The sequence below is a fragment of the Prionailurus bengalensis genome, chromosome D3, assembly GCF_016509475.1.
Source record: "Prionailurus bengalensis isolate Pbe53 chromosome D3, Fcat_Pben_1.1_paternal_pri, whole genome shotgun sequence".
Taxonomy (NCBI): domain Eukaryota; kingdom Metazoa; phylum Chordata; class Mammalia; order Carnivora; family Felidae; genus Prionailurus; species Prionailurus bengalensis.
This window is the reverse complement of record NC_057356.1, coordinates 26,991,894-27,007,655: the sequence shown is the minus strand read 5'-3', so window position 1 is coordinate 27,007,655 and position 15,762 is coordinate 26,991,894. Positions and strand designations below refer to the sequence as shown.

The window sequence follows — 15,762 nt, the reverse complement described above, 5'->3', positions numbered from 1 at the left end:
GAATAAGCGTTGGTCACAAAGAGTCTTGGAGATCCTGGCTGACAAGTGCCCTATTGGGGTCCTGGAAGGATCCCACGCTGCCACTCTCCCAGTGACCTGCGTGTGGGGGAGGGAGTCACGTAAGGCCTGGCCAATCTGGTGGAGAGCCACTGTATCTTGGAAGACTCAATAATAATAATAATAATAATAATAATAATGGCAGCTTTTATGGTTGCTGGTCTTTTTTCCTAGGTCTCTGTTAAGTGCTTTACATTCACTATCTCTTTTATGTCTCGTATCATTCCGATGAGGTGGCCCTATTACATCCATTTTATACATATACATATATTTTAATGTTTATTTTATTTATTTTTGTTTTTTTTTAACGTTTTATTTATTTTTGAGACAGGAAGAGACAGAGCATGAACAGGGGAGGGTCAGAGAGAGGGAGACACAGAATCTGAAACAGGCTCCAGGCTCTGAGCTGTCAGCCCAGAGCCCGACGCGGGGCTCGAACTCACGGACCGCGAGATCATGACCTGAGCCGAAGTCGGCCGCTTAACAGACTGAGCCACCCAGGCGCCCCAATGTTTATTTATTTTAGAGACAGAGCACAGCGGAGTCGGGGCAGAGACAGAGGGAGACAATCAGAAACAGGTTCCAGGCTCTGAGCAGTCAGCACACAGACCAACGCGGGGCTCGAACCCACGAACCATGAGATCATGACCTGAGCGGAAGTCCGACACTCACTCACCCGACTGAGCCACCCAGGCGCCCCTATTACAACCTTTTAAAGATGAGAACCCTAAGGCTTGCAGCGTGTCAATAACAGGCCCCACCGCTTCAGGCCACTTCCCTGCAGCCTGGCAAGGAGCGCATCTGGGAACGAAGGATGCATTTCCGCCCTGCCCACTAGAGGGGGAGTGGGACTTGGGGCGCCGGGCGTGGGAGGCGGGGCTGCTGGTGGTAGGGGCCCAGAGCGTGAGTCGCCCCGAGGATCTTCCCGCCAGGGGGAAGGCTGCGCCGCGGGCGGCGGCGGCGGCAGCGGCTCTCTAGCTCGCTGGCGGGGCGGGGCGGCTGCGCGGGGCGGCTGCGCGGCGGGGCCTGACGTCACCGGGCGCTCGGTCCCGCCCCCCCGCAGCTGCAGCTGCGGAGCCGGAGAGCGGGCACCGCCGCCCCCTGGGCTGGGAACGCAGCGCGCGCGGCCATGGCCTCCGGCGCCGTGGGTAAGCTGGCGCAGGGCGCGGGGGCGGCGGGAGGGCAACCCCGGGCCCCCGCCCCCAGCGCTCGGCTGACCGGCTGCCCCCCGTCTGGTCCCACAGAGGCGGACACCCGACAGAGGCTGCTGCGCACCGTCAAGAAGGAGGTGGGTGCCAGAGGCGGGGGCGGGGGGCGCGATCCTGGGGGAGGGGGCTTTCAAGCCCCCGGGGAAGGGTCTCCGAAGGAGAGGTGGCCGGTGGCGGCGGCGGGGACAGCCATTTCCGGTTTGGGGCTCACCTGGCTGGGTATTTACCTCCCGCGGAACTGGAGGCGGGTGAGTTTGGGGGTTGGAGTACAGTGGGACTCTGGATGTTTTTATGCTGTGTGCAGGGGCGGGTGCAGCGGGAGGGCCCCCTGGGTGTGGGGCACCCCTGGATATGTCTGGGTAGGACCTCCTCTTGTGGAGGAGACGGTGGTTGGATCTCAGGAAGGTGAGGCAAGCGCCTGGGGGTGCTGACTGGGCGTATTGGGTGGTGGTGGGCTGAATGGAGCTGCAGAAGAAAGACCAGACTTCGGAAGGGGGGAAAGGTTCACTGTGGAAAAATGCCCCTCATCCCAGATCTCACCTTTCCGGCAAATTCTCAGTGCTTGGAGCCACCCCCCAGGAACCAAGAGACTCCCCCCGCCCCCCCATCCCTGAAAGCCCCTGGCAAGTGGGTTACTCCATTTGTGGGCTTGTCCCCTGCTGTTTTGGCAGGTGGGTTTCCCTTACCCCCTACCCCACCCCCACATGCAGTAGAGTGAGAAGCAAGCAAGGTTCAACTGTCCCTCTGCCCCTTCCCTCTCCTTGGGGCCAACTGGGAGCCCAGTCCAGCCTTTAGTTTGTAGCCCTGGACTGCCCGCAGAGGGGAGAATCCATAGTGGTTGGTTCCCGGGGAGCGTTTAGATGCTTGGACTGTGTGTGTGCGCGTGTGTGTAAAGCATGCACACGCCTATGTGGGCGAGGACATGTGGCTGTGAGTGTGTGCCTCTGAGCATGTCTGTGCATCGGTCTGGAGATATCCAAGTATATCTTCTTATTGCGTGTACATGGGTCTGTGTGTTCATGTGTTTTCGTGAGTATGAGGTGTATCTGTGTGATGCATGAGTCTCTGTGTACATGGGTGAGGCCGTGACCATGTATGTGCGATTGTATGCGTGTCTATCGCCTTCCTTATGTCACTTCCCATCCTGGGACCCTGCCACTGCTGAGCTGCCTCACCCCTGTATCTTGAGTCCTCAGCCTGAGACCACAAATGCCCTCAGACCGTGGGGGCTGGCCTCATATCTGTGCCTGTGTATGTGTGTTGAGGGTGTCCGCATCTGGTGTCAGCACTGAGCACCAAGAAGCCCCTCCCCGCCTGGTGGCAGACAGCCGCCAAAGGACAGGCTTGAAGCCTGAACCTGTTGCTGTCCCTCCCTGCTCAGAAAGCTCGGGCATATGTCTGCGTATAGGTCTCTAGGTGTGGCATGTCCCGCGTTGTTGGAAGAATCAGCTCTAGGGCTGACTGTACATTCTAGCATTTTTTTTAAATTTTTTAATATTTATTTATTTTTGAGACAGAGAGAGACAGAGCATGAATGGGTGAGGGTCAGAGAGAGAGGGAGACATAGAATCTGAAGCAGGCTCTAGGCTCTGAGACGTCAGCACAGAGCCCAACGCGAGGCTGGAACTCACAGACCGTGAGATCATGACCTGAGCCAAAGTCGGATGCTTAACCGACTGAGCCACCCGGGCACCCCTCATTCTAGCATTTCTGAATAAGGTGGGATGTGTGGAATTCCTCAGAAAGGCCCAGATGTTTTCAGTTTAGCCCTCTTAGAGGCCCTGTGAGGACCTGAAGAAAGCTCCATGTAGATAGACCACCTTCCAACAAAACATACAGACCTACAATATTCTGATGACTGTGTTAGGGGAGGGTGTCTCTAGCACCTCCCCCAAAAGCCTTCAGGTTAAAAACCTGCAGACTCTTTGTTCATTGTTTAACCAAACCTAGCTGTCATATGTGCTCTCCAGATGTTTGCAACTGGAATGGCTGCGTTTTCAAGGAAATGGTTGGCTGTTCAACTGGGAGTGGGGGCCACAGGCAGAAGAATGTGTGAACAAGGCACCTGCCTCTGGGCAGGGCTCCAGCTGGGACCCTGGTCCCAGCTCTGCCAGCAGCTCCCTCGATGCCCTGGACAAGTCCTTTCCCCTCACAAGGACTCAGTTTCCACATGTGGAGAAGGAGCGTCCTTGGAGGTACCACCCATGTCAGTCTAGTTTGGATTATTGGCCGCGGGGTGGGGGGGTGGGGTGGGTATACTTTGCCCCTGGTGACCAGAGGTGTGGGGCTGCATCCTCTCTCCTGGGAGCAGCCGAGTTTGGGGCATGGAATGAGCTTTCTGCCTGACATGAGGCCGAGGCCATCGCCTGATCAGAGGGACCTGTGTGGCATCCCGCTTGGTGCCTCAGGGGGGCAGGGACAGAACCTTGCAAATTTGGGCAAAAGGCCTCTAGCGCCCATTGACTCCGGATCTGCAGTCAGAAGGCAGGGCTTACAGTAGTGAGTTGGTGGCTGATTCTGAATTCTGTATTTCTTGGGGCACATCGTTTCAGGAATCAGAATGTCCATTTCCTGGGGGCTACTCTGTGCCATACCCTGTGTGTACAGGTAACTTTCTGAGGTGAGTGCGATTGTCCCCACTTACAGACAGATAACCCGAGCTTGGAGGGGAGGCGTGAGTTGCTCGAGAGCACACAGCCGACAGGGTGTGGAGCCAGGGACTTCACCCCCAGGTCTGTCTGACATCAGAGCCAGGCTTTTACCTGTCCTAACCCAAATGTGTCCATCCACGTCTACGCAGCACTGCAATGTCAGCACATGTGTTGCCATGATTTCCATCGCACGGATGTGAAAACTGGCCCAGAGAGAATAAATGATGTCCCAAGGGCACAGAACCAGTAAAGGACAAGTTCAGGTCTTCTGTTTGTGAGCCCTTTGTTCAGCACGGGTGCTCCCTGAGGGCATGGCGACAAGCCCCAGTCCCACCAAAGCCGACTTCCTCTCTCCTTCCCTTTCTCTGCCCACCTCTTTGGGGAGCATCTCCCCCCAGTATCAGAGAGCCAGGCTCCAGTGGAGTGGCATAGGGAAGCTCTTTGCCTAGAAATCCGGGAGTCAAGTCAACTCTTCCTTCTCCCCATTTTCTGGGTTCAGAGGAGCCACATCCCTGCCTGTCACAGCCTTGCCCAGAGACACCTCCCACCCTTCTTTCTGGAACTGTTGGCTTAACAGTCAGTTGCTTTTTATTTTTTCTATTTAAAAAAATATTTTTAATGTTTTTCTTTATTTTTGAAGGAGAAAGAGAGACAGAGCATGAGTGGGGGAGGAGCAGAGAGAGAGGGAGACCCAGAATTCGAAGCAGGCTCCAGGCTCTAAGCTGTCAGCACAGAGTCCCGATGCGGGGCTCAAACCCAGAAACTGTGAGATCATGACCTGAGCCGAAGCCAGATGCTCAACTGACTGAGGCCCCCAGGCGCCCCAACAATGAGCTTCTTTAGGCAAGGTGTGCAAGCTTGGGATAAGCCACTGAAGCCACAAAGGTCAGCAGAGGCTGTGGGGCTGGAAGCTCTGTCCAGTGCTGATCTGGGGAGCCAGTATGACCTAGCACCGTGAAACAGGTGAAGAAGGAGCTCTGGGTGAGGTTCGAAATTCTGGTGGTTCAAATTCTGGTGCGTGTATTTACGGAGGGGCATCTGTGTGCCAGACACCAGGCTGGGCTCTGCGGACACAGCAGTGAACAAGATAGTCCTGCCCCCTTGAGGCTGACATCCCAGTATGGTAGACACACCCTGATAGACCTTCTGAGTGTGACTAAAAGGATCATTACAGGCTTTGCACCACAGTGTGAAGGAGAGGCACTTGGCCCCACAAGAATGTGTAACAGGGTGAAGTAACCTCATGTAGGTGGCCCATGAAGGTTTTCTGGAGGTAGTGATGTTTGAGAAGATATGTGAAGCACCTATAAACCCTTTTAGGTAAAGGGAGGAGGTGGAAAGAGAGGAACACTGTTCCTGGCCGAGGGAGCTGCGTCTACAAGGACTTTGTGGCTGGAGGGACCACGATGAACTTGAGGAAGACAGAGGGCTCGGAAGTGGCTGGAGTACAGAGAAAAGGAGAATGGTGGCAAAGGCAGAGGGGCAGAGCATGTGGTCCTGTCCTAAAAGCACGAGGAAAGGAGTGGGGAGGACATGAGCTATGCGCGAGGAGAGGGTGGAGCTAAAATTGATTGCTTGTAAATTGTGCAGTCTCAGGCAAGCATCTGTCTTTCCCTTCACGAGGGGCTGGGGGGTTTATCCATGAGGAGGAAAATTACTCACCTATCAGAATGAGCCATGGGCAAACAGCCACCGCGTTAGCCTGAGCTGCTTCTGAGCAGGTATCTAATCTTGTCTGTCTCCCCAGTGTCGCCCAGGGAAAGCTGGGGACAGGGTGGCCTCAGCATGATTTCTTCCAGTTGAGATCCAGCCCGCTCTCATCCTGGCTCCTGCCAGGCCCGCTTTGCCCTCCCCTCCTTTCCTCTCCCCGCCCCCACCCCTTAATTTTGTTTTGGTTCCCAGAGCAGCAGGGACTGGCTTCTCGTTGCCATGACGACTGCCATTAAAGGAGCCTGCCCGTGACACAAATTGGTCAGGGAAGCCAAGTGACTAACCGCCTTGTTTTCTTGCCTTGAGCTGTGCCTGGCAGGACTCTTAATTGGAAGGAAGGCAGGTGCTTGAGGGCCGACCCCCTGGAGGGGGAGTGGGGATGAGGGGAGTGCTAGAGGGCAGGGCACGTGTACCTCTGCAAACTGGAGCCTTTGTCACTGCCACTGAGCTGGGTGTGTTTGGGGAGATGCACCTCCCAGCCCCGGGGTGTGGGGTGATGGGATGGGGGGAGGAGGGCATCCCATGCTAAGAAGACAGGAGGAAAGAGAGTCAACCCCATGGTGCTTCCAGTCTAACCCAGTGGCACTTCATGAACAAGGGGTGGCAATGTTGCCCCCCGGGTAGGGTTGCCAGGTAACATAGAGGTCACACAGTTAAATTCACATTCTAGATAAACAGCAAGTACTTTTGGAGTGTCAGTATGCATTGCTAAATCTGGCAGCCCTACTCCAGGGGGACGTTTGGCAACGTCTGGGGATATTTCTCATGGTGAGAAATGAGAGTGCTGCTGGCATTGAGTAGGTAGAGTCCAGGGATGCTGTTCAACTTCCTGCAATGCCGAGGACAGCCGCCACCACAGAGAAGTGTGCAGCCCGGAACGGCACTGCTGTGGAGGTTAAGAAACCTCTGTGCTAGGCACTGTGCTGAGTGCATGCCAAGCGTTCCTTCTTTTGCTCTTCATGACAGCCCTGAGAGGGAGGATAATTATTTCCTCCACTGGATAGAGGAGGAGCTGGAGGCACAGAGATGTTAAGCAGCTCACGTTAAAGTCACACAGCCTGTCCGTGGAGGAGCTAGGATTCAAATCCTGCTTTCTCAGGCTCTGAAGAGTGGCCTCATGGAGGTTCATCAGAGACCCTGGAAACATGGCTTGGGGTCAGGTGTGGGGGTGGGGGCAGATAGATGAGGCAGGAAAGTCATTAGTTACAGCTTACTTTGGGGCTGTGAATGCCAGGCTGCAGCCTTTGCTCTGTCAGGTAGTGGGGAGCTATGGAAGACTTCAGAGCAAGGAGGGTCTTGCTTAGACTTGAACTTCAGAAAGTTTCAGCTGATAGTAGGGGCCAGGATTGACCCTTTCTGCCATTTCTTAGCAGAAAACTTCTTCCTTTCCTTCCTTCCTACCTTCTTCTCTACTCCCTCTCTATCTCCCTCCCTCTATTCCTTCCTTCCTTTCTTCCACAAATATTTACTGAACATCTACTATGTACCAGGTATAGCTTAGGAACTGTAAAGAAGGAACAAAGCAGCATCCCTGTTCACATGCTCTCAAGCATAGAATGTAGTTGGGGGACAGATAGATAAACCTATTTTAAATATACGCAGGCACATCTCGGAGACATTGCAGGTTTGGTTCCAGGCCACTGCAAGAGAGCAAATACTGTGATAAATCAAGTCAAAAGGAATTTTTTGGTTTTCCAGTGCATATAAAAGTTATGTTTAGGGACGCCTGGGTGGTTCAGTTGGTTGAGCGTACGGCTCTTGATTTCGGCTCAAGTCATAATCTTGTGGTTCATGGGATCGAGCCTGTGGTCAGGTTCTGCGCTGATGGTGTGGAGCCTACTTGGGATTCTCTCTCTCTGCCCCTCCCTTATGCTTTCCGTCTCTCTCTGTCTCTTTCAAACTAAGTAAATAAACACTTTTTTAAAAAGTTATGTTTACACTATGCTGTAGCATGATGTCTAAAAAACAATGTATGCATCTTAAGGGGCACCTGGGTGGCTCAGTCGGTTAAGAGTCCAACTTCGGCTTGGGTCATGATCTCGCAGTTGGTGGGTTCGAGCCCCACATCAGGTTCTGTGCTGACAGCTCAGAGCCTGGCACCTGTTTCAGATTCTGTGTCTCTCTCTCTCAAAAATAAACATTAAAAAAAAAAATTTTACTACTATGTTATGTCGTATAATTATATTAACTTTATTTTTATTTTATTGTATATGGTGTGTAAATTTTTCAAGTTTTTTCATAATTTTTTTAAGTTTAATTATTTATTTTGAGAGAAACAGCATGAGCAGGGGAAGGGCTGAGAGAGAGAGAGAGAGAGAGGGAGAGTGAGAATCCCAAGCAGGCTCAGCGCTGTCCATGCAGAGCCCGATGTGGGGCTCGAACTTACAAGCCATGAGATCATAACCTGAGCCAAAATCAAGAGTCAGATGTTTAACCGATTGAGCCACCCAGGCACTCCTAATACATAAGTTTTTTAAAAGGGAGTGAGAAGTGGAAGCTTCCCTAAAAAACACCTTACTGTTAAAAATGCTAACCATCATCTGAGTTTTCAGTGAGTCATAATCATTGATCACAGATCACCGCAACAAATATAATAATAATGAAAAGGTTTGAAATATTGTGAGAATTACCAAAATGTGACCCAGGGACACAAAGTGAGCAATTGCTGTTGGGAAAATGTGCTGATATAGACTTGCTCGATGCAGGATTGCCACAAACCTTCAATTTATTTTTAAAAAAAAAAAAAAGGCAGTGTCTGCTATTAGAAGTCCCAAGTACTGTGAGGAAAATAAAGCTGGAAAGTGGGTGGACAGGTGTGAGAAGGGCTCTCCAGAGGTGGTGGTCAGGGTTGGGTGACATTTGGACTGAGACCTAAAGGGAAGGAGGGGACCGTACTGACATCTATAAGAAGGGTGTTCCTGACAGAGGGAACAGCATGTGTAAAGGCCCTGAGTGGGGAACAGTGAGTAGGAAGAGGCTAAGGAGCCTGGAGGGGAGTGAACAAGAATGGAGGAGGAGGAGAGACGAGGTCACAGGGTCTTGTGACCCTCAGAAGTGAGATGGGAGCCATGGGAGGACTCGACACAAGGGAAGAAACATGGACTCATCCATGTTGCGGACTGCTCAGGCTGCAGGACCGGCAAAAACTGTGGGGGACACCAAGGCAAGAGAGGAAACTTGTTTTCTGAGCTTTCAATTCTTGGGCTAGAAAGCACAGCCCCCCACTCTTCCCACTTCCCCACTGGCCTGGCCAAGTAGGGGTTCCAAAAATGCTTGCCAGTTGAATGCAGGAATACTGGGTGCAGATATTTTGGGGCTCTCTGATGGTTCTAGGGTTGACTCAGATCAGTTCACGTGTGTCGTGTTTTCAGGCTTAAGACGGCAGAAATGCTCCTCGTGAATAATGCAGCCACATCCGTGCGCACTGCGTTTTGATGCTTTTCTCAGGTCTCTGGCAGTGCGGCTTCCGGGAGCTTTTGCCAGTGCAGCGCTTGGGCTTCAGCACCTTGGTTCGATGAGAAGAGAGTGGCAGGAGGGGCCCTGGCTTTCCGTGTGGGTGATGTCTCCTGTGCAGTGTGGCTGCGTCTCCCCTGAGGTCACCGCATGAGGGGCTCCGGGAAATGGCGGTAGCGTTTGTTGCCATTTGGCAGGTAGAAAAGGACATTTTTGTCACCCCAGTGGGCCTGCGGTTCCTGGCCGCAGGTCCCAGGATGGGAACTGAGGACCCCAGAGACCTTGTCCCAGTTCTGCCCCTGACCACGCCCCTCCTCCCTGTGTCATTCTGCTTTCTACGTGGATGAGGGTGGACAGCTCTAGTGTTCTAAGAACCTCAAGCCATCAGATTTGGCCAGCATCACTCTCTGAGAGCCGAGTCTTCCACGTTTTCTCAGCTCCACATTTGCCAAGCCCGTACTTAAGACCCATTAAAACTCAGTAGCTGCTAAGACTATTTTGGAGTGTCCATTCCACTCAGGAAAAACAAGGGCTCAACTGAAGGCTTTCTTGAGGATAAAGAGTCTTTTACTTTTTAAGCAGCACTTACTGAGCGCTTCATACAGATGAGCTCGTTTAATTGTCCCCTTGCCATGACACGGATAAAACATGACACGGATGTCCCTTATAGCTAACGAAATCGATACACACAGATGGCAAATGCCTTGCCAGAGGTCACGACGGACATTGTCAGTGGTACGGCTTGGGGTTCTGGCTCTAGAACCCTGCTCTGCATTACCCTGGAGCCAAAGCCAATGACCTGCATGTGGTTATGAGCTACTCTGAGAATGTGGAGTTGGGGAAAGGTCCCGGCTTTGCAGCTGGACAGCCTTGAGTTCAAGTTCCAGCCCTGCCATTTGGCAGATTCACGAACCTTTCTGGCTTCCGTTTCCTCACGTATGGGATGGCGGGGGGGTCACGTACCAACACGGCACCACGTTGTGCCATCGCTGCCGAAGATTCACCAGTATTTATGAAGGGACCAGGCTCTGTGTTTGGCTTACCCTTTGAGAGTTGAGGGGCACCTGGGTGGCTCAGTCGGTTAAGTGTCCAACTCCTAATTTCAGCTCAGGTCATGATCTCACAGTCGTGAGATCGAGCCCTGCATTGGGCTCCACGCTGAGCATGGAGGCTGCTTACGATTCTCTCTCTCTCTCCTCCTCCTCTCTCACCCCTGCCCACCCCTCTCCCCCACTTGCATGCTCTCTCTTGCTCTCTAAAATAAATAAAATAAAATAAAGAACTCAGTTGCAGAAGGATGTTTTGCTGCCCTGTCTGGTCACATCCGAACTTGCAGATGTTTTAGCACAGGATCTTGCTCTCCCTGGGTAAGCCCTGGGCTGGGGGGCGGGGTGTTGTAGACCTGGAAGGGGGTATTTCTTGGGGTCCAAAGGAATGAGCCCTCAGATGGAGGTCAGGAAGGCTGAGTCTCGCCTGACTGCCTCGCCATCCTGAGGTGGGCAGCTGGATCTCCCCTCTGGGTCTGGTGGGTCACTGGCCCCATGGAAGTAATCCCTCAGCCAAAGAAGGTCCAACACCCTCGTGAGCCTCCCGGCCCTGCCACTTAAGCACTCTGTGCCCCCGGGGGTCAGCAGCTAAGAGTGCTGAACTCCAGTGGGAGGCAGTGTGTTTTTCTTCTAGTAGGTACAGCAAGACAAGTGAATAGGTTCTTACACTTTTTTTTTTCTCACAGAATCTCGAAGGAACCCGGGTTTATAGAGGATGGGAACAGCTCCCCTTGCAGTGAGCCTCCCTTTAAAAATCAGGTAGCTGAGAGGCGCCTGGTGGCTCAGTCAGTTAAGCATCTGGCTGTTGATTTCAGTTTGGGTCATGATTTCTCAGTCCTCGGGTCAGGCCTGTGCTGACAGCAGGGAGCCTGCTTGGGATTCTCTCTTTCTCGCTCTCTCTCTCTCTCTGCCCCTTCCTGGCTTGTTCTCTCTCTCTCTCTCTCCCTCCCTCCCTCCCTCTAAATAAATAAAACCTTAAATTAAAAACAGTCAGATAGCTGAAGCCTCAAGAGTTCACAGGATTTGGGTGATGCCTGGGACCTTGAATGAATGGTCCTTTAGTTTGTATTATTTAGTAAGTTATGTTTCATTAGTAAATTCAGATTATAGGAACTACCATTCATTTTTTCCTTCTTTTGTTTTTTTCTCCCTTTTTTGAGAAATAAAGACATTTTACAACCCCCACATATTAACCACTGCTCTAAATCACCAATACACAAAGCAAGCTTCCTGTCGAGTAGGTACAAGTAGCAACTCCTCTTTACTGATGAAGGAAACCGAAGCTCAGAGAGGTTAAGAGGCTGGACTGAGGTCACACAACTTGAGAAGCAGCACAGCAGGGTGCTGTAGCCAGCTTCACCCATTTCACTGTGGGGAATCCCTTGCAAAGCTAGCTAGAACAATAAAGAAATCTAGAAACACAGAGCCAAAAGGGAAAGAGGCTCAAAAAACTGATTTTATTGGTTCAAGGGTATGGGAAGTTGGGGTGCAGACTGCCAGCTTCAGGTGGCAGTTCTGTCCAGGGGTCCCAATGATGTCATCAGGACCTTCTCTGTTTTCCTGTCTCTGTGCTGATTTTCTGTGCGTTGGCTTTATGCTTCGCCTGTCTCTGCGGGGAGGGGGAGTGTTGCCCGGCCGCTCTTGGGGTCCAGCCTGCCAGCTTGGCATCAGCAGACAGAGAGCTTCCCCTCCCCCTTGGTTTTGGGGGAAGATGTAGGAGTAGATTTCATCAGACCAGCCCGGGTCACATGCAGCTTTTGCCCCTTTCACTGTGGGACTCGTTGCTCAGATTGATCAAGCCTGAAAGGGCAGTGTGGCTTCAGTCCAGTGAGAGTGAGGGAGGGGACCCAGCGGAGAGTCAAGGTGAAATGACCAGACAGGGACATGGGAACTAGGCAGACAAGCCACAGATGTCCAGTGTGACAGGGTGAGGCCGCCAGCATCTGGAACCCAGCCCCTAAGTGTGGAAGTGCTTGGCTGCCGTCCCAAGTGCTGCCTGGGGACCTGCTGTGTGCCAGGTGTCTCTGCCGGGCCACAGATTTGACTCTAGGGGGTGTGCAGAACCCTGAAATTGTGCAGACGCTTTGTACTTGCTGTAGGGAGAGCATATCCTCAGTACCGTGAAGGGTCCACAACCCCAAAACCCTAATATGGTTCAGAACCACCCTGAAGATGCTGGGATACCAAGATAAATACGGTTTCTCTGACCTCGAGGTGCTCAGAGATGAAATGCACCCTAACTTCTAACCTGGTGAGCCCTCTAATAACAACAACCCCTGATAATAATCATAATTAGTGTTTATTGGGCACCCACTGTGCCTCAGACCCTCGCTGTCCAATGGGAGCCACTAGTCACATGTGCTGATTTACGTTTAAATTAAGCAAAACTAAATTGAATAAAAGATACTGTTCCTGAGTCACATTAGCCAGATTTCAAGGGCACAAGAGCGTGTGGCTAGAGATCCTGTTTTGGACAAATGCACAGGCATAGAGCATTTCCAAAAATTCTGTTGTGTTCTAGACATTGGTGCAAAGTACTTTACATCCTTTAACATATTTAACCTTTAAAAAAAAACCCAAAGGGTAGGTCCTATTTTACTCCATTTTATCGCTGAGTAAAATGAAGCATAGAGGAAGTAAAGTGACTTGCCCAAGGTCACACAGCTGCCGAGGGGGAGAGCAAGGATTCTAACCCAGCCCTCAGATGCAACACTTGACTGCGTTTCCCCCTAACGTAGGCTAGAGGTGGTTAGTATGTGCTCTGGTTTGCCCTGGGTGTGTTTGAAGCAACCATCTGGGAATTTTGTTTCTTACCTCCTACAGCGGCCCAGACCCCCAGAGAGAACGTAGGCACGCTCCAGAGCCCGTGCGTGCCTTCCTCATCCGTGAGGCCCATGTGGGTCTGTGGAAGTGGGGCACGTTGCCGGGTAGCCGCCTCATGCAGCAGGCAGAAGCACCCAGAAGAAAGCTGGCCGGTCTCCAGGGCGTGGGCTGAGAACGTGAGACACGCAGGCCGTTTTCTTTGGGAACGGAGGGGCGGCGGTGGAGACTGTCTTCACAACTGCATCATCTCCAGGGGTGGCTGTGTGCGGGAGTGTTGCTGGAAGGACCTTTTTGCCAAGGTGCCCCCAGGCGAATGCTCCAGAACCAGGCACTGGGGGGACCTCCTTGTCAGGGGCCACGTGAACACCCGTGCAGGGCAGCGACGGGAGTCCTGTGTGTGGGAAACCCCTTCTCGAACCCCAGAATACGCCCCCTTCCAGGTCAGGGCGGGTTGGCAAGCACTATCCTGTGCCGGAACGATGCCTGGTGCCTATTTATAGCAGCCCAGTGAACGATTAACCGGGGCCAGGCTAGCAGCAGCCGAATGAGAGAGGCTTTTGCTTCCCTTGCAAGGCCAACAGCCACATTTAGGGCAGGTTAAGAAGGTCATGCTAGAGGGAGGACTTTTCTAGCACTCCGCAGATCCACGTGCCACGGCTTTATCACTTCTGTCCCCCCCCCCCCCCGCCCCGCGCTCTCCCCCACACAGATGGGACTGTGGAATGACCCTCCTGTGTCTCTGCTTTCAGCATCCATCTGTGTGGATGTGGAGGGCAGGGTGGATGTGTGTGGGCAGGAGGGTGGGGCAGGTCTGTTCTGGAACTGTGTGTGAGAGAGAGTGTAGGAAGGAGAGCTTTGATCCGTTGAGCAGTGTCTGCTGAGCTCCTACTGTGTGCCAGACGCCTTCAGGCCCCTTCTTTGCAGCGCATTGCAGGCCCCAACGGGCTGAGGGTGCAGAGGAACCCCTCTGGGAGGAGGGCTTCGCCCATGTGCTGGAACATTGGGATCCCTACTGACATCCTACATCAGCAGCAGAGCACAGAAAGGATATTTCCATTTTCCTTTCTTTTTAATAGACTTTGTTTATGTTTTTACAGCAGTGTGAGGCTCACAGTGAAGACTGAGTGCAGAGTACAGACCTTTCTCATACATCGTTTTATCTGCCCCAAAACTCCTCTGTGCGCTGCCTGTTCATCCCTCCCTCCCCCGCAATCCCTGGCAACCAGTGATCTTTTTACCGTCTCCATAGTGTTGCTTTTTCCAGAACGTCCTACAGCTGGAATGGTACAGCACGTGGCCTTTTCGGCCTCTTCATCCAGTAATAGCATTTCAGGTCAGACATTTTCCTTTTGTCGCGGTGATTGTCCTTCGGAGACCGACATGCAGCATTGGAAGCCGGAAGCAGTGTGGAGCGGGGAGGTGAGGGGTGAAAGGTGATAGCGGGGCACAGGTGGAGCAGCCGGCTGGTGCTGTGGGACCCAGGCTCCGGGAGCAGGCAGTTGGCCGTGGCTGTGACTGTGACTGTGCCCTAGGCTCAGGGAGCAGGTGCGATGGCCACCGGGACTCCGGACCAGGAGACCTGGATTCACATCCCAGCCTCTTCACGGACCAGATGGTCTCTGTCCCTCCTAGGTCAGCTGCATCATTGGGAGAACGGAATAATAGCAGTGACACCCACATCGCACACTTGTTGTGAGTCTTTTTTAATACATGTATTTTTAAAAATTTTTTAATGTTTATTTTTGAGACAGAGCATGAGCAAGGGAGGGGCAGAGAGAGAGGGAGACACAGAACCTGAAGCAGGCTCCAGGCTCTGAGCCGTCAGCACAGAGCCCAACGGGGCTCGCACTCACAGACCGCGAGATCGTGACCTGAGCCGAAGTCGGACGCTCAACCGACTCAGCCACCCAGGCACCCTTGTTACGAATCTTTGGTGGGAAGCGCCAGTAGGTGTCTGTTGAATGAATGAATGAACCCACTGTGTGCCAGCCTCGGTGCAGGGCAGATAGTCATGGGTTTAAGTTCCCACTCTGCCGTTCAAAAGCTGTGTGCCCTTGGGCAAGCATTAACCTCACCAAGACTCAGTTTCCTCATCTGTAAAATGAGTCCTAATTACCCTGAGAATGAGATGGAATCATGCCCCTAACCAAGCCGCCAGGCTAGGGAGCACTTTATAAATAAATGTATAAAGCACTGATTGTGTGCCGGCCACTGTGTTAAATGCTTTTGATGTATTATGCCCGTGACGCTAATACAAATATTACCCATTTTACTGATGGGAATGTTGAGGTTCAGAGAAGGGACATGATTTGCCCAAGATCATCTGTGCAAGAGCTGGGGTTTGAATTCTGGAAGTTTGACTTGACAGCCCGGTGCTCATAGCCGACCATAGGGAACTTGGAAGAGAGAGGAGTCATATCAGCTTTGGCGGGGGGGTGGGGGGGGCCCTCTCTGGAGGGAGTGAAGAGAAGGGCCTGTTAGTGAGTCCTGGAGGATGGGGTGGTTTCCCCAGAGTGGGAGATGGAGGGAGGAGTGGGTGGGGACATCAGTGGAGGTGACTGCACAAAGCAAAGGCAGGGAGTGGCAATCATGTGAGTCACACAGAAGGAACAGCACGTGTGACCGGAGCTGGGTGCGTGCGGGAAGGGGGGGAACAAGACTTGTCAGGACCATACAGGAAGGTCGGGCCACACGGTGGAAACGGTCACGGCTTGCAGCCCTGCCCCAGCCCTTGCCAACCCACCTCCTGTGCACCCCACCTATAACAAATTAAAAAGTAAAAGCTACCAGCTATTTCCATGTAGGCCTCTTCCC

The 15,762-nt window shown here is 52.7% G+C and overlaps 1 protein-coding gene across 1 annotated transcript in view; it reads left to right on the top strand.

Moving 5' to 3' along the window:
- The first annotated feature begins 1,084 nt into the window (after positions 1-1,084).
- The window catches only part of LOC122470455 (small G protein signaling modulator 1-like), a 101,876-nt gene continuing 87,198 nt past the window's right edge, over positions 1,085-15,762 (top strand). The window contains 2 exon segments of the mRNA XM_043558083.1: positions 1,085-1,205; positions 1,302-1,345. Of these exon segments, the coding sequence (XP_043414018.1) occupies positions 1,187-1,205; positions 1,302-1,345 (63 nt within the window). The 5' untranslated portion in view covers positions 1,085-1,186.